The sequence below is a fragment of the Procambarus clarkii genome, unplaced genomic scaffold (assembly GCF_040958095.1).
Source record: "Procambarus clarkii isolate CNS0578487 unplaced genomic scaffold, FALCON_Pclarkii_2.0 HiC_scaffold_600, whole genome shotgun sequence".
In the NCBI taxonomy this organism is placed as follows: Eukaryota; Metazoa; Arthropoda; class Malacostraca; order Decapoda; family Cambaridae; genus Procambarus; species Procambarus clarkii.
Genome location: NW_027189633.1, coordinates 105,001 through 122,173, shown reverse-complemented (window position 1 = coordinate 122,173; position 17,173 = coordinate 105,001). Strand labels below are relative to the sequence as shown.

The following is a 17,173-nucleotide window of genomic DNA, read 5'->3' as shown; positions in this document are numbered from 1 at the left end:
TTCCCCCCCCCTCACCTTGCCCGAAACGCTATGCTTATTAGTGGCTTTAAGTATTGTATGTATTACCTCTTATCTTTAAATCCAACATTATGTATCTAACTCATTGTATGTACCTTTATCTGAATAAAAATCTACATCTAATCTAAATCTAACTAATCATTGTAGACTAATCAAGTAGCAAATTTCTAGTAGTTGATTAATTTCGATTGATAGGCTATGTGTACTAGTCCCCCCCCCTCCCCCCAAATTTGTGAAGGGAGGCTCCTAGCAGGATAAATAAAATCATACAGTTCACATAGAAAATACAGTCCACTCAAATTAAAATAAGTACTTAAGACACAGTTATAAATTAAATAAATAAATGAATAAACTAAATAAATAAAATAATAAATAAATAAATAAATAAATTCCTGCTGGAAGATCCCCACCACACACATTCATAGATTTAGGCTAACTATACAAAGCTACCAAAAATTATTAGAAAATTCCTTTACAATCGAGTGGTACATGGTTGAAACAGGTCAAGTGGATGGAGGAGGTCAAAAACATAAGAACATAAGAACAAAGGTAACTGCAGAAGGCCTATTGGCCCATACGAGGCAGCTCCTATCTATAACCACCCAATCCCACTCATATACTTGTCCAACCCGCGCTTGAAACAATCGAGGGACCCCACCTCCACCACGTTACGCGGCAATTGGTTCCACAAATCAACAACCCTGTTACTGAACCAGTATTTACCCAAGTCTGTCCTAAATCTAAACTTATCCAATTTATACCCATTGTTTCGTGTTCTGTCTTGTATTGATATTTTTAATACCCTATTAATATCCCCCCTGTTATGTCCATTCATCCACTTGTAAACCTCTATCATGTCACCCCTAACTCTTCGCCTTTCCAGTGAATGCAACTTAAGCTTTGTTAATCTTTCTTCATATGAAAGATTTCTAATTTGGGGAATTAACTTAGTCATCCTACGTTGGACACGTTCAAGTGAATTTATATCCATTCTATAATACGGCGACCAAAACTGCATAATCTAAATGGGGCCTAACCAGAGCAAGATATAGCTTAAGAACCACACCAGGTGTCTTGTTACTAACGCTTCGATTAATAAATCCCAGTGTCCTATTCGCCTTATTACGAACATTCATGCATTGATCCTTTTGTTTTAAATTCTTACTAATCATAACTCCCAGATCCCTTTCGCAATCTCAACACCATCTAGCTCGTATCTTGTAAGTCTATCATCATTACCTAGCCTCAGAACTTTACATTTATCACCATTAAACTGCATTTGCCAATCCTTTGACCATTTCAAAACCCTATCTAGATCAACTTGAAGTGATAGTGAGTCCTCCTCCGAATTAATTTCCCTACCGATTTTCGTATTATCGGCAAATTTGCAAATGTTGCTACTCAAACCTGAATCTAAATCATTTATATATATTATAAACAACAGAGGTCCCAGGACAGAGCCCTGAGGTACTCCACTAACAACATTATCCCACTCTGACTTAACCCCATTTATACTAACTCTCTGTTTCCTTTGGAATAGCCATGCCCTAATCCAACTTAATATAGCACCCCCAATACCATGAGCTTCTATTTTTTTAATTAGTCTTTCATGTGGCACTGTATCAAAAGCTTTGCTAAAGTCAAGGTACACAACATCACAATCCTTACCACTATCAACTGCCTCAACTATGCTGGAATAAAAAGTTAGCAAATTTGTTAAACATGAATGGCCATTTGTAAAACCATGTTGCGACTCATTTATTAATTTATGTTTTTCAAGATGGAGACGAATTGTATTTGCAATTATTGACTCGAGTAACTTTCCCACAATGGACGTTAGGCTAATTGGCCGATAGTTTGACGCAAGTGATCTATCTCCTTTCTTAAAAATTGGTACCACATTAGCTACCTTCCATGACTCTGGCACTCTGCCTGACTCTATTGATTTATTAAATATGGTAGACAGTGGCTCGGAAAGCTCCTCTTTGCATTCTTTAAGCACCCTGGCAAACACTTCATCCGGCCCTTGGGATTTGTTTGGTTTTAGTTTTTCTAATTGTTTAATTACATCCTCCCTGGTAACTACTAAACTAGTCAACCTGTCCTCATCCCCACCCACATAGACTTGTTCGGCTGAAGGCATATTGTTAAGTTCTTCTTTAGTAAATACAGATATAAAATATTTGTTAAAAATACTACTCATCTCCTTGTCATTATCCGTTATTTGACCTGTCTCAGATTTTAATGGACCTATCCTTTCCCTAGTCTTAGTTCGATATAACTGAAAAAAACCTTTAGGATTTGACTTTGCTTGCTCTGCTATGCGAACTTCATAGTTTCTTTTTGTTTTCCTAATCTCTTTTTTAACATTTCTAACCAGTTGTATGAATTCCTGTTCTAAACTGACTTCCCCATTCTTAATCCTTTTGTACCAAGCTCTCTTTTTACCTATAAGGTTCTTTAAATTATTTGTTATCCACTTTGGGTCATTAGTATTCGATCTATTCAATTTGTATGGTATACTACGTTCCTGTGCTTTGCAAATACAAAACCGTTAGCAGTTTCAAAGCGTTATATGACAGAGTACTGGAAAGACAGAACATCACGAGTGTAGCTCTCATCCTGTAACTACATTTAGGTAATTACACACACAGTAATAGTAAATACAAATAGTAAAAATAGTAAATACACGCACACACTCACAATGTTAGTGAGTTATAAAGAAAGCAGCGGAAATCAAAGGAAGGATTAGCGAAAAAAGAACCTGATATAATTGCAATAGTGTAAACTAAATCAATAATATAATTTTGGATGGAATACTTCTAGGAAAATATCAAGTAATATGGAAAGAAAAGAAGACATGAAGGTGGGAGTGAGAATCTTAGCAATTTAAAAGTGGAAGTTAGAGGAACTTGACAAAATTCAAGTGGATATACAGACTACATTACTGAGACGATATACAGACTACATTACTGAGACTGACAGCACATGGAAGATTTTTTTTATTATTATTTTCTACCACAGACGTGGCCACCCATTTACAATGCTAACCAGAATATATACATTTTCTTCTGTCCACCATGGACAGGGTTAGAGATGTGTTAAACATATAGTTAAGGGGTTTATTGAACAATCAACTACAGAAGGTGATTCGGTGCTTTTAAAATGCTAAGCTAACCTACATACGTAAATAATAGATACACAGATTTACGTATGCCCTACATAAAGTGTTTGATGTGTCTTTTACATAGTGTCATTAATGTACATTTACAAAGGTGAAATGTAATTCTGATCAGCTTCCATATATACTTTATACACATGCATAGACATACACACACACATACGTTCATATACATATATACACACACACATATGTTCATATACATATATACACACACATACTCACCTGTACTAGGTGAGTACTCACTGTGTATGTTGGAAATAACCAACAGTTTTATACATCTTTGTATTTTATGCAACCTTTGTATTAACCACAAGTAGTTACTAAAATTACTAACTTGTAGATTTAATCATTATCATGATGTATTTAAAACATATTGCCAGATTCTTCCTAGTGAGAGTGACGACGTGAGGAACGACAGACAGTAACATAGTTTACAGTCTCCGTGGTGTAGTGGTAAGACACTCGCCTGGCGTTCCGCGAGCGCTATGTCATGGGTTCGTATCCTGGCCGGGGAGGATTTACTGGGCGCAATTCCTTAACTGTAGCCTCTGTTTAACGCAACAGTAAAATGTGTACTTGGATGAAAAAACGATTCTTCGCGGCAGGGGATCGTATTCCAGGGACCTGCCCGAAACGCTACGCGTACTAGTGGCTGTACATGAATGTAACAACTCTTGTATATATCTAAAAGCAAAAAAAAAAAAAAAAAAAAAAAAGTAGTTACTAAAATTACTAACTTGTAGATTTAATCATTATCATGATTTATTTAAAACATATTGCCAGATTCTTCCTAGTGAGAGTGACGACGTGAGGAACGACAGGCAGTAACATGAATTCTCTCCACATTTAGTTGGATTTATAACAGAGTTCAGTTTATCATTTCCTTTACTAAAAATAGTTGCTTACTAATAAGTTTAATTTCGTAGTATACTACTACTTACTGGAACTCCCTTATTTAGTTGACATTAAACATTCTAGAGGAAATTACTTTAATGTAAACGATTTTACTTTAATTTCCTCGATTAGCTGCACAACTTTAATAGACCAATTTATGTTACGCGAAATTTTAATTTATCACAGAAGAATTTAATGTGATATTAATACTCGTCACTACCTCTTCCTTCCTTAGTCAATTGCGATATATACGTATCCATTTACGCTCGAGATGTCTATCGAGAGCCGCGCATGCGCAATAAGGAAGAGGAGGAAGACGGGAGAGCCTCACGACAGAGGAGAGAGCACGGCTCGGACGCCATTGACAGCGTGTAGCAGAGCTACGTTTTGACCATACTTATTTCGCTCCCTCCCACGACCAGTAGAGCGGTGCCACGTTATCTGGCATAATAGCCGTGTCCCAGACTAGCATAATTGCAATTCCAAAGTCAACGCTTTTCAAGCAGCAGCTGGAGGACGAAGAATTGCTCAAGTCTCCACATCAACGGACACGCGGCTCGGCAGCTAGGTTCACCTGTTTGTTATCATGTGGCCACAGTTAACATTTAGGCTAGTTGTCGTTAGGCCGTATATAAATAATCAAATCCCGTGTCTTTAGTAAATTTACCATCTAAATAGATGATTATTTTCATTGTTTTCTCCAGAAAGAATTTAGTGCTTGAATATAAATTGCACAGATATTAGCTGATGATTTCTACAGTTATCCATATAATTTAGGATGCATTTGTAGTTATCTATTATGTAAAAGATTTCTACAATGTAATTGCCTTTCAGAACCGAGGTGCTAGGCTTCTCCACCTTCATGTGCAACAATTTACCCTATGCAACACGTCGTCGGTGGAGTGTGGCAATCGATTACACCTCTCTAGATTTACAGCTAAGCTGTCCCTTTTTTATCTGTAGCAATAACTCTGTAGTTACAGTAGTGATCTCCCAAAGAGAACTATTATATTAACCCATTGATCTGTATATACTGTACTATTCTATCCAGCAGTATATTGAGGTGCATTCACCTCCAATTAATCTATTATAAGCAACCTTATTTACTTTCATATTTTATTTACTCTGGTGAAGAACCAGCACCAGAATAATGCTAGGGATGTATTAATCTTTTAGCATGTAACCCCCCAATTTTGTCTGTAGTTAATTTGACTCCATTTATATAAGAAATACAGTTTCACTAAGATCCATAGGAACACTAGTTCTTAGGATCAGTTTTTACATTGTCTTATTTTGTTTTCCACTTTTTCTCAAAAAGTGGTGGTCCTTCATAGCTATCGAAGTATATATTTAATTATTAGTTATTGGAGTCAGGTTTTCCCCCACAGTGTATGTGTACTCATGTATTAGGCGAGTACACATGCATTCACATACATTTGCCTCGTTTACTCTGACAGGGTGAGATAGCTGATAGTGAAACTAGTGTGCAATTAAGCACTTAATCACTGAAGGTGATTAAGGTGCTTTTACAAGCTCAGGTTATATTGTTACATCACATACATACATTGTATAATTGATACATTACATGGTCAATCTAGGGTACAAGTCCAATATATCATCAAGTGTTCCAGTACTCATATAGTAACTACAGAGTTCAGCATACCTTAGCCCAGGAGGGCGAAAGTCAGTCAGTATGGGACATTCTACAATATAATGTTCAAGAGAGTGCATATTTTCTCTTTCACAAAGCTGACACATTGTGTACTCGACATTTGGGTTTTAAGAAAGCTGCCAGATACGTCTATATCCCAGGCGTATTCTGGCCACTATAACATCACATTGCCGGGTTCTTGTTCTATTAGACCCATATGTGAATGTCTCCTCACGATATCTATCACAATATTTAATGCTAGAACTATCAGGTCTTTGTGAATTTGTTAGGTCGGTGAGATCTTCATTAGATATTTGTTTAAGTATTCTCTTTGTCACTGCTAATGAAACACCCATATCAATTTCTACCACTGGTTTTCTACAGGCTGTCTTTGCAAGCATATCAACAGTGTCATGCCTTGAGATGCCAACATGTGATGGTATCCATAGGAATTTAATTTCAAATCTGTATTCTTTAGCAGCTAAAACATTCATTCGAATATCACTGACTATTTTCTGGGTGTCACTACTATGTGCATTCAATGTCAGGAGTGCACTCTACGAGTCACAGTATACAAGTCCTCTGCCTTTGTCTTTTAAAAATTCAGTGGCAAGGTATATGCCTGCAAGTTCGGTTTGAGTTGTACTTGCCCAGTCATTGACGCGCTTCACTGCTGTATGTATGAGAGAAGATTGTTCAAATATATTACATGCACATCCGGTACATCGTCCACCTTCTTCTACAGAGCCGTCGGTATAGCACTGATACACATCGTTACCCATACTCTGAGTACTTTCAGTGATGCTTTTTAGTGTTAACTGTTTTAATAATGTAGAGTGCACACTATCTTTCTTGGGCGCATTTACAAAATCAACTGATAGATCCCAGTTATCCCATGGAGTAATTGGTTGATTGATCATTAATTGAGTTGGGTACATATTTAATATTTTGATGGCGTTGGCTACCTTGTAGAACCAAAATACATAATCAGATTTCGTTCTTCTTCTATAGACCTCAGGTGAGTGAAGCATATTAGAAAGTTTAGCTTGAAACTTCATGTGTTGTCTAGATCTACTCAATGGCTTCACGCCAAAAACTGTGCTAATAGACAAAATTCTCTCACTTATGGTAGGTAATTTTAACTCTGCTCTCATATTAACTATTCTCGTGAACTTTGGAGCCCCAAGGATGTGACGCATAGCTTCATTTTGCAAGGTTTCAAGAGATTTCAGCTCTTTGTCAGTATACAGTGTGAGATGTAGAGCATTGTAGTCAATCACAGAGCGTGTAAATGATACATAAAACATTCTAGCAAGTCTCACGTTAATTCCATGATTGACACCAACAACAGCACATGGAAGAAATTGGTCCTGTTAACATACAACCCATCAGTGGTGGTGGTGCAGGTATTACGTATGCTTACAGGTCTGGTATTTGCCGCCATATATTGTGTAGTTGTAATGCCGCCATTACAATTACACAATATATGTTACTGATGTCTATTGCTTCTGTTGCTGCTGGCGTTGATGTTGACCAAATATTAACAAGCTGTGTTGGTTTATGCAATGAGTGCCGATATAAAATTTAGATTCGCATACTGTTAAGATTCAGCCTAACTCCGATTTTAATGTCACATCATTCTCTTCTCGTGAATTACCATAATTATTATGATATTCGGGTTTCTAATTAAATACACAGATTATGAAAGTTAGACATGGAACTTGTACTCACTTGCCGTAGTTGGGGTCATCACGGGACAGTTTAGTAGAAACCTGATTCTTGAAGCTCCCACTGAACGGGTTGGCGGCCATCTTGGCTGTGTGTCCTTTCGCTTTCTGGTCAAACATTTTCTTGGTGTCGGCTAAGCTGGAGTTCCGCAGTTCGAATGGCTGCTGTAAGACCAAATACATCAATTACTATGTTGCAATAGGAAATATTAATGTGAAAGATATCAGTATGGTTGTGAATGCTACTGAAGAACACCACTCCACCTATAGACACCCAACACACTAATCTGAAAATGAAGAACTGATCATTCTGGACCATTATCAACTCGTGTAATGGGTGCCTTATTTTCAGCGACATTATTGGGAATCATCGTCTTCATCACTTCAACTGATAACATTATTTAAAGTGGTTTGCCTCGGTATTGGGCTTAAGGCCTATCAACCTCTGAAGGGTTGTTAGGCTTCCACAATTGTTTACTGATTAACCAACAAGAATACTTTAATTCTGAATCATAGTCCAGGACTAAAGTAAACTCAGTGTATACACTGAGAAACAGGGTACACCACTCAGTGTAAATTACCCTTTGTACTCTGTTGAAGTGGTTGCTCTTGCTTTTGGTCTTGCCATCGATGATATAACCTCTCCCACTCTACCATTAACTGTAGGGGTGCTACAGGGCAGCATCCTTGGACCTCTCCTATTTCTTATATGCATCAATGATCTGCCTAATGTCTCTAACATTCTTACACCTACATTATTTGCTGATGATATTACCCTCATCTACTCTGACCCCAACCCACACACACTAAATAATGTTATAAACAATGAACTAGAAAAAAGTTCACTTATGGATGTAAACCAACAAACTAACACTAAACATAAAAAAAACCTACTACATCTTATTTTACCAGTCTCAGTGGTGTAGTGATAAGACACTCGCCTGGCGTTCCGCGAGCGCTTTGTCATGGGTTCGTATCCTGGCCGGGGAGGATTTACTAGGCGCAAATCCTAAACTGTAGCCTCTGTTTAACTCAACAGTAAAATGTGTACTTGGTTGTAACAACGATTCTTCGCGGCGGGGATCGTATTCCAGGGACCTGCTCGAAACGCTACGCGTACTAGTGGCTGTACAAGAGTGTAACAACTCTTGTATATATCTAAAAACAAATGGAAGCAAATAAACAAATGCAATTCAGCTTCAAATAGACAATATTACATCAGCAATAAAAATGATGGAATGTTCCTTGGCCTATACTTAGACAAGAGACAACTTCAGCACCCACATACAACACATAACCAAGAAAGTCTCAAAAGCGGTTGGCATACTTTCAAAAATTAGATATTATGTTCCAAACTCTGCTCTCTTCTCACAATACTATTCGCTAATCTATCCCTATCTCACAAATGGTATCTGAGCATGGGGCTCAACCTCTGCAAATGACTTCAAGCCCATCATCACCCAGCAAAAATCTGCTATCAGAACAATAACAAACTCGGCTTTCAGACAACACTAAGCCCCTCCTGATTAAATCCCTAAACATAACCTCACTCCACACATTCTCTTGTGTCAATTACATTTACAATACCCTGTTCTGAAACTCTTTTTGGACAGATGTAATAGAATGCATAATCACCACACCAAGGAGAAACATCTCTTTGATATCACCAGAGTCAAACTTAATCTGTGTAAACACTCCATGCAAATAAAGGGACCTAGTCTATGGAACTCACTCCCAAATGAATTAAAAAGCTGTCAAACTTTTGCCTTATTCAAAAATAAAACCAAAAAGTACCTAATTTCATCTTCATAGTTTCCTACCTAGTGCTTGAAACTCACACTGTATCTAATGCTTCACAATTTCCCAAAATATGTACCTATGCCATACAACTTGAGCATTGTAATCACTGAAGTTATATCATGTTATACACATAGTTTGCTACATTATATATTACGTTGCAACCTGCTCTCGCACAAGACAGCACATATATGAGTTATTGCTTATAGTCACTATTTTGTTTATAAATAAGTACATATGTGACATATTCCAAGCCATATTGTTTTTCAAGGCACTAACTTGTCCTCTCAGTTTTATTAAACAATAGAGATTTTATACAAAATTTGACAATATCCCGAGTTACTTTACAATTTCTTTAAATATTTTAGTTTTGTTTAATTATTTTTATAAAACTGTAATATCAATATAGGTATAGGCTCAGTACTAATTGTAATATCTTAACATACTAAGAAGGTTAGGCTAGGTTTTGGTTTTCTATTCAGCATTTCGAGGTAAACTCAAATATTCACAATAAATTAGTATGTCACATATGTACTTATTTATAAGCAAGATATTGACTATAAGCAAGTACGAGAACGGGTTGCGCAATAATCCTCAAATTAAACTAAAATGTATCTCTGGATAACCCTTAAATTTACTTTTAATGTACCTACTTTTTTGCTTTTGTATTCTGTCAGATTTCTCATATAATGTATTTTTAGACCTTCTTACAATGTATTTTTAGACCTTCTTACAATGTATTTTTAGACCTTCTTACAATGTATTTTTTACTTTCTTACAATGTACCTGTAAACCTTTTTTTTTTAATTTTGCTAAAAATTACCTTTTTAAAATGATGTTAGATTAAGGATCTGCTTGAAACGCTGTGCGTGCTAGTGGCTTTACAAGAATGTCAAACTTCACGTCTCTGTACTCATAAACCCAATGTACTTTCTTGTATATAAATAAATAAATAAATAAATAAATAAATAAAAGGCCACTGTACCCGTAAAACATATCTAGAGGTCACAATTGTAAATATTTACTTAGATTAGACCATATCCACGCACCTTATAGGCAAATGGTTTCTCTGTTAACATACTTTCTCGTTTCTAAATGGAGAACTAAATCCAATTTTGAAAATATCATTACATAAATCCTTGCCTAAAAAGAAAAAAAAATCACTATGAACACATTCTCAGATGAATTCATGCATGTGTATATAATCAAGTATTTTGGAGGCCAGATGTTCGAGGCTACCCAGCAAACACAGAACGTTTGTGGACGTTTTTAAATGGTTCCACAAAGGTAATACTGTAACTTTTGACATAAATACGTATATCTGACATTCTTAAAACCAAAGGATATAACTAAAAACATATATTCTTATGACACAGTTTTTTAAGATTTATGTAAAAATTTAAAAATAATAGTAAATGCTATGGTATTATAATGTTTTCATGCTTTATATTTAAGAATAAATAATTTTCAGTCAACATTTAGTTTTTTTTGTTTACTTTCTGTAAAGCTATCCAATTTACGTTCTTATAACATAAATATAACATTTATATGACGTCAGTATAACGTTATTTACACGACATCATTACGTTATTATGATGTTATATTAACGTATAATTCCTGTGTGAAAACCAGAATATATATTGAACTTTATGTTTTAAACATTGTAAAGTTATCATAAAACTTGGATTAGACGGTAAGCATGCTTTACTTATGAAAATATACAAACAAATCAACAAAAACATTTTAACATAAAAAACATAAACATAACATAAATTAATTGCATGCATGGGAGTTAACTGGAACTCTGTAATATTGCATACATGAACCTTAAGGTACAAACCCAGTGTATTTACTCATACAGTTCTTTCCTAAATCTAAATTTTTCCAATTTTTACACTTTGTTTCGAGTTCTGTCTTGTGTTGCTACTTTTAATACCCCATTAATGTCCCCTTTGTTATGTCCATTCATCCCATTGTGCACCTCTACCATATATCACTCCTAATTCTTTGCTTTTCTAGAGAATGTAATATAAGCTTTGACAATCTTTCTTCATATGACAGGTTAACAGGTAGAACAAAGATTACCATTTATATATGGATAACCATTATAAGTCGGTTTGAATGAGTGAATTGCTGCTTGAAGATAGGTATATACACGTGTGGTACTATCAGATTGCATCGTGGTGAGCCTAAAACCCTTCAGATCCAAGCAAAGGGTAAAATGCCAGCAGATACAATTGCGAACACATTGATACCAAAATGAAAGACATATGACGAGAATTGAGGTAACCAAAGTGAAAAGTGTGTTCACATTACATTGCACTAGAGTGCTCCCAGGTTACTTTCTCTCACTTTCTCTGTTTTGTGTGGATGGTCCGCCGTGCTTTCATCACGTCAGCGGGTGGAGCACGCTGCTGTTTTTGACATTTCATGCATAAATTCCGGTTGGAAATTCTATTGCGAACACATTGATACCAAAATGAAAGACCTAGGATGACAATTGAGGTGACCAGAATGAAAAGAGTGTATACATTTTATCGCTCTTGTGCGCTCCCTGGTAACACGCTCTCGCTTTCTCTGTTTGTTGCGGATGGTAAGCCGGGCTTTTGGAGTTTATATGCCTTTAGTCCTGTAGAGAATTCTATTGCGAACACATTGATGCTAAATTGAAAAACCTAGGATGAGAATTGAGGTAACAAAGTTGAAAAGGGTATACACTTTTCAGTATTATCACGCTCAGCTTTCTTTTTCTGGTACCCTTGGCCTACATTCATCTTGTCGGCGGGTGGAGCGCGCTGCTGTCTTTGACATTATATGCACATAGTTCTGTTGGGAATTCTATTGCGAACGCATTGATACCAAAATGAAAGACATAGGACGAGAATTAAGGTGACAAAGTTGAAAAGAGTATACACTTTTCAGTATTTCCGCACACTACCAGGGAATGTCCAAAAAAAAATGGAGAGAGTGGAGGGGTAACTTGCTCAAAACGCGAAATTGTTTGGGGAGATTAACTTTCGTTCAATACTATTATGCAAGAGGAGCGACACATCTATGGTTCATCCAATAAAATCAGCAGACTTCTAGATGTTACTACTGCTCGGCTTAGACTCGGTTACAAGTATTTCTGGGAATTCTCATTATCTGCCGATGTAGACCTGACCAAATGTTAACTGTCAACAAAATTATTCGCACACCCTCCGTCACTATGTGATAGTGAATTCAGAGACAATTTTATAACCAATGTACCAACGATGTGTCAATATTTCATTCAAAATTATCTGGTACCAGAAATTTTAGCCAAATATCCCCAGTTTGCTAACTGTAAGTAGTAACAAAGTGATTGTAACCTATCCACCGCTGCCCACTGGATGGGGGGCGGTGTGCAGGACAAACATATCAATTGTGACACTAGCTCTCCACGTATGTCAGTTGCTTAATTTAGAAACTGTACTTGTGATCGATCTCGAACCCATTGTTGATGTGACGACTTATACTGAATTTTGTAACTAGCTCATCAAGATTGTAACTTGCTTAGCTAAATGAATTGTGGGGTTCAGTCCCTGAGCCCATTATGTGCCTCTGCAACCCTTTCCACTACCGCCCACAAGATGGGTATGGGATGCATAATAAATGAACTAAACTAACTTTAAGGCATCCTGAAAGAAAGCTTGGAGGGTTTGAAAAATTGCAGAACGAAGCCGTGAGGATAATCCTTGGGTGCCCTCGTACCACAAAGATACTTAATATGAGAAAGGAACTTAATATTCCGAGCGTTGTTTATCGTGTTACTGAAAATAACTGTCAAATTGGTATAAAAATGCTTAGGCTAGCTCATCCTAACCCTTGCACAGAAGCCCTCCAGAATTTCTTTATTGAATGTTGAAAACAACCCTCAAGTTGACTATTTCCGTAACAGCATGCACTCCTGTATGCTAATCCCCACAATCACCAAGCCCACCCGAGTCACTCAAACATCTGCCACTACCCTGGATCACCTTTGGACTAATATAACAGCTCCCCTTACATCTGGGGTAATTTATGACAGAACAACTGACCACTATCCTACTTTCCTCATAGCAAACATTGACACATCACCACCAGAAACCAAAAAACTTTCATTCAGGCTACATAGTGAATCAGCTTTAGGCAATCTCTCTAATGCACTTCACAATATTAACTGGGAATCTGAATTTAATAATTCACAGGATATAAACTCATCAACTAACCTCTTTCTCTACAAAACTCTAAGCCTCTACAACACTCACTGTCCCCTCCTTACCAAACAAGTAACTGATAAAAGAAAAAATAACCCGTGGCTCACAAGTGGCATAATTAAATCAATCAACAAAAAACATGAATACGAAAAGAAATTTAGGAGTGGCCTAATTCCAATGGAAGTAGTTAAAAGGTACTCGTCAGTGCTTACCAGTATCATAAGAAAAGCAAAACTTTCATATTATGAGACTAGATTCAAAGAAGCAAAAGGCAACATGAAAAGCACATGGAATACCATCTCTAACATCCTGGGAACTAAACAACACTCCCACAACCAGATAACACTCTCTAAGGATGGCCTTACACTGTCATCTGACTTAGAAATGGCGAATGAATTTAATAGCTTCTTTTCATCGATTGGTGCTAACCTTGCAAGTAAAATCCCACAGACTCAGACACATATCAACACATATCTCTCAGGCAGCTATCCAAACTCTCTTCTCCTCTCACCAGTCAGCCCGTCAGATGTTGTGTCCATCATACATTCACTAAAAACCAAAGCTGGGAACATCAGTGAAATCCCATCCATTGTATACAAGAGCGCCTCCCATATGCCCTTGCACCACCTATAGCTCTGCTGTTCAACAAATCCCTTGAGTGTCATACATTCCCTGATATCCTTAAAAACGCAAGAGTAACGCCAGTTCATAAAGGAGCTAGTGGATTATGTTGCATCTCTGCTTGCCTTGATGACTGAAAGAAAGCTTAAAGGGCTTGAAAACTTGCAGAACGAAGCCTTGAAGATAATCCTTGGATGTCCCTAGTACCACAAAGATACTTAACATGAGGAAGGAACTTAATATTAACTTAATAATAGAATATGAGTGCATATTCTACTGCATTACTATTTGTAATGATCCTCATATTGTGCTTCAGTAATCCAATGTATAACCCTGAGATGTTTTCCTAATTGTACTTAGGATTCCTTGTTCATTATTGTGTATTGTTCTGATCTGCTTTTGTGTCAAATTCTTGCATCGTACCTGTAAACAATTTTTTGACAATTTTACTGTAATTATCCTACTTAAAATCATCTGTACTTGTAAAGTAAAGCTGTAATGTACCTGTTAAACACTTTTTATCAATTTTACATTTAATTATTTCTCTAAAACTCTGTTTAAGAATTTGCTCAAAGATTAGTTTAAGGACTTGCCCGAAACTCTATATATGCAAGCTAGTGGTTTTACAAGATTATAATTCTAACTTAAGCTCTATGTTGTGTCTTAACCCCCCAATGTACGTTCTTGTATATATATAAATAAATAAAATAAATAAATAACGAGGGATCGAGGCATTAATGCGCAGTACGTGCTTCCCTCATCTGTGACGTCACAGCGCCATCTGACGACAGCATAAACACAGGCGGCCATTTTATGTTCCACCAAGATTAAAAAAAAAAAAATAATTTTGCCCCGAGGGGCGAGTTTATTGGGCAGCGCCCAATGTGTTCGCAATAGAATGTTCTACAAGAACATGTATAAAATAAGTGACACAGAGATTATTGATGTGTGTATTTGTGTGGGTGATTATAAATATGCATGTGTATGTATATATGTATACGTATATATATATATATATATATATGTACATGTATGTATGAGAGTGTGTACATGTATATATAACATTAATAATTTTGTAACTAGCGTCAAAAATTGTTATTTGCTTAGCTAAACAAACTAGAGAGTTCAGTTCCTGAACCCATTATGTGCCTCTGTAATCCTTTACACCACCGCCCACGGGATGGGTATGGGGTGCATAATAAAGAAAGATATTGAAATAATAAGGGTATGAAATGTATCAACATAAAACATTAATGTTAATGGCCATCAGGTAAAATCAGGTTATTATTTGTAAAGAATTTAAATGAGTTAAACTAAATACGAACTTAATATGTTTTGCTAACGCAAAAATATATTCCCGAGGTATTGTAATTGCAAATAAATATTTAATACAATTATTTGTATCATTTTTTTTATTTTAGATTTCCGTATTGCTTGATAATATATAATAGCGTTTAGATAATGCTAGCGCTGGACATTCTTTAGGCTCGTTGCATGTTGTGGTAGTCGCCGCCATTTTAAAACCGTGTCGAGAGGGACGGCTGCTGGCTTATCCACAAAATCCTGCTGCATCTTCAATAGTTAAGGTAACTGTTTTCTTTTATTTGCTCTTAGACATGTGTAGTATATATATAAGCTTGTGGTGGTAGGCTGGATGGTGTGTTGATGGCCCTGGAGGCGTGTTGATGGCCTGGAGGCGTGTTGATGGCCCTGGCTGGATGGTGTGTTGATGGTGGTGTTGTGTTGATGGCCCTGGAGGTGTGTTGATGGTGGTGTTGTGTTGATGGCCCTGGAGGTGTGTTGATGGTGGTGTTGTGTTGATGGCCCTGGAGGTGTGTTGATGGTGGTGTTGTGTTGATGGCCCTGGAGGTGTGTTGATGGTGGTGTTGTGTTGATGGCCCTGGAGGTGTGTTGATGGTGGTGTTGTGTTGATGGCCCTGGAGGTGTGTTGATGGTGGTGTTGTGTTGATGGCCCTGGAGGTGTGTTGATGGTGGTGTTGTGTTGATGGCCCTGGAGGTGTGTTGATGGTGGTGTTGTGTTGATGGCCCTGGAGGTGTGTTGATGGTGGTGTTGTGTTGATGGCCCTGGAGGTGTGTTGATGGTGGTGTTGTGTTGATGGCCCTGGAGGCGTGTTGATGGCCCTGGAGGTGTGTTGGTGGCCCTAGCTGGAGGTGTGTTGATGGCCCTGGAGGCGTGTTGATGGCCCTGGAGGTGTGTTGATGGCCCTGGAGGCGTGTTGATGGCCCTGGAGGTGTGTTGGTGGCCCTAGCTGGAGGTGTGTTGATGGCCCTATATATTATATTAGGAATATCAGAGGTCCCAGGACAATTATTGTGCATGTGTAGTATGTATATTTATGTAGTATATTTGGCATATTTAATGGCATTTAGTTAAGGCCACTTAGTGGCATGTCTCTGCACCGTTTCCAGTTTGTTGATATGCTTTCTAAGATATGGGCACCATACAACTGCTGCATACTCCAACTTTGGTGTAACAAAAATTGTGAACAATTTCAAAATTTTCAAAATTTCAATTTCAAAATTTCAAAAAATGCATTTTTATATCATTAGTATTGAATAATAATAATGCAAATAATTGACTTATAAATGATGTACAATTAATTGGTAGGTGATATTATATTATTAATATTTTTTCATTCTTGCAAAGCCTTAACAAAGCCATTAACATGTTAATATAAACTTGATCACCTTCCACTTATTTTCTCATGTGCTACCTACATGTACAAAACCTTATTCCTAAATGCATATTTTGTTCTGAAGCTTGTCCTTTATATGTTGTGTATCACCATCTCTGGAGAGTTTTATCTGATTGATGTATAAATTACTTTTAATTTTACAGAATATTATTGTTATACTGAATTTATTATTATATAAATAACTTAATTTTACAGAATCATCTATCAACGCACATCCACAAGTTGAGGAGGAGGATGTGACCTTCCAGATTTCTCAAGTACTGAAACATAGACCAAACAGGCCTGGTGGATCTAGGTACAAGGTAAAATAATTTAAATTTTTTTTTTTTTTTCCTAATTGTCCGATA

General features: G+C 36.8%; 1 protein-coding gene across 1 annotated transcript in view; it reads right to left on the bottom strand.

The window, feature by feature from the left end:
* Positions 1-7,478: 7,478 nt before the first annotated feature.
* The window catches only part of LOC138361678 (gastrula zinc finger protein XlCGF67.1-like), a gene marked incomplete at its 3' end in the record, with an annotated part of 39,857 nt that continues 30,162 nt past the window's right edge, over positions 7,479-17,173 (bottom strand). Inside the window, exons 2-3 of the mRNA XM_069320892.1 lie at positions 10,353-10,414; positions 7,479-7,639 (exon numbers count right to left, since the gene is read on the bottom strand). Coding sequence (XP_069176993.1) covers positions 7,479-7,639; positions 10,353-10,414 — 223 coding nt within the window. The remainder of the gene's footprint in view (positions 7,640-10,352; positions 10,415-17,173) is intronic.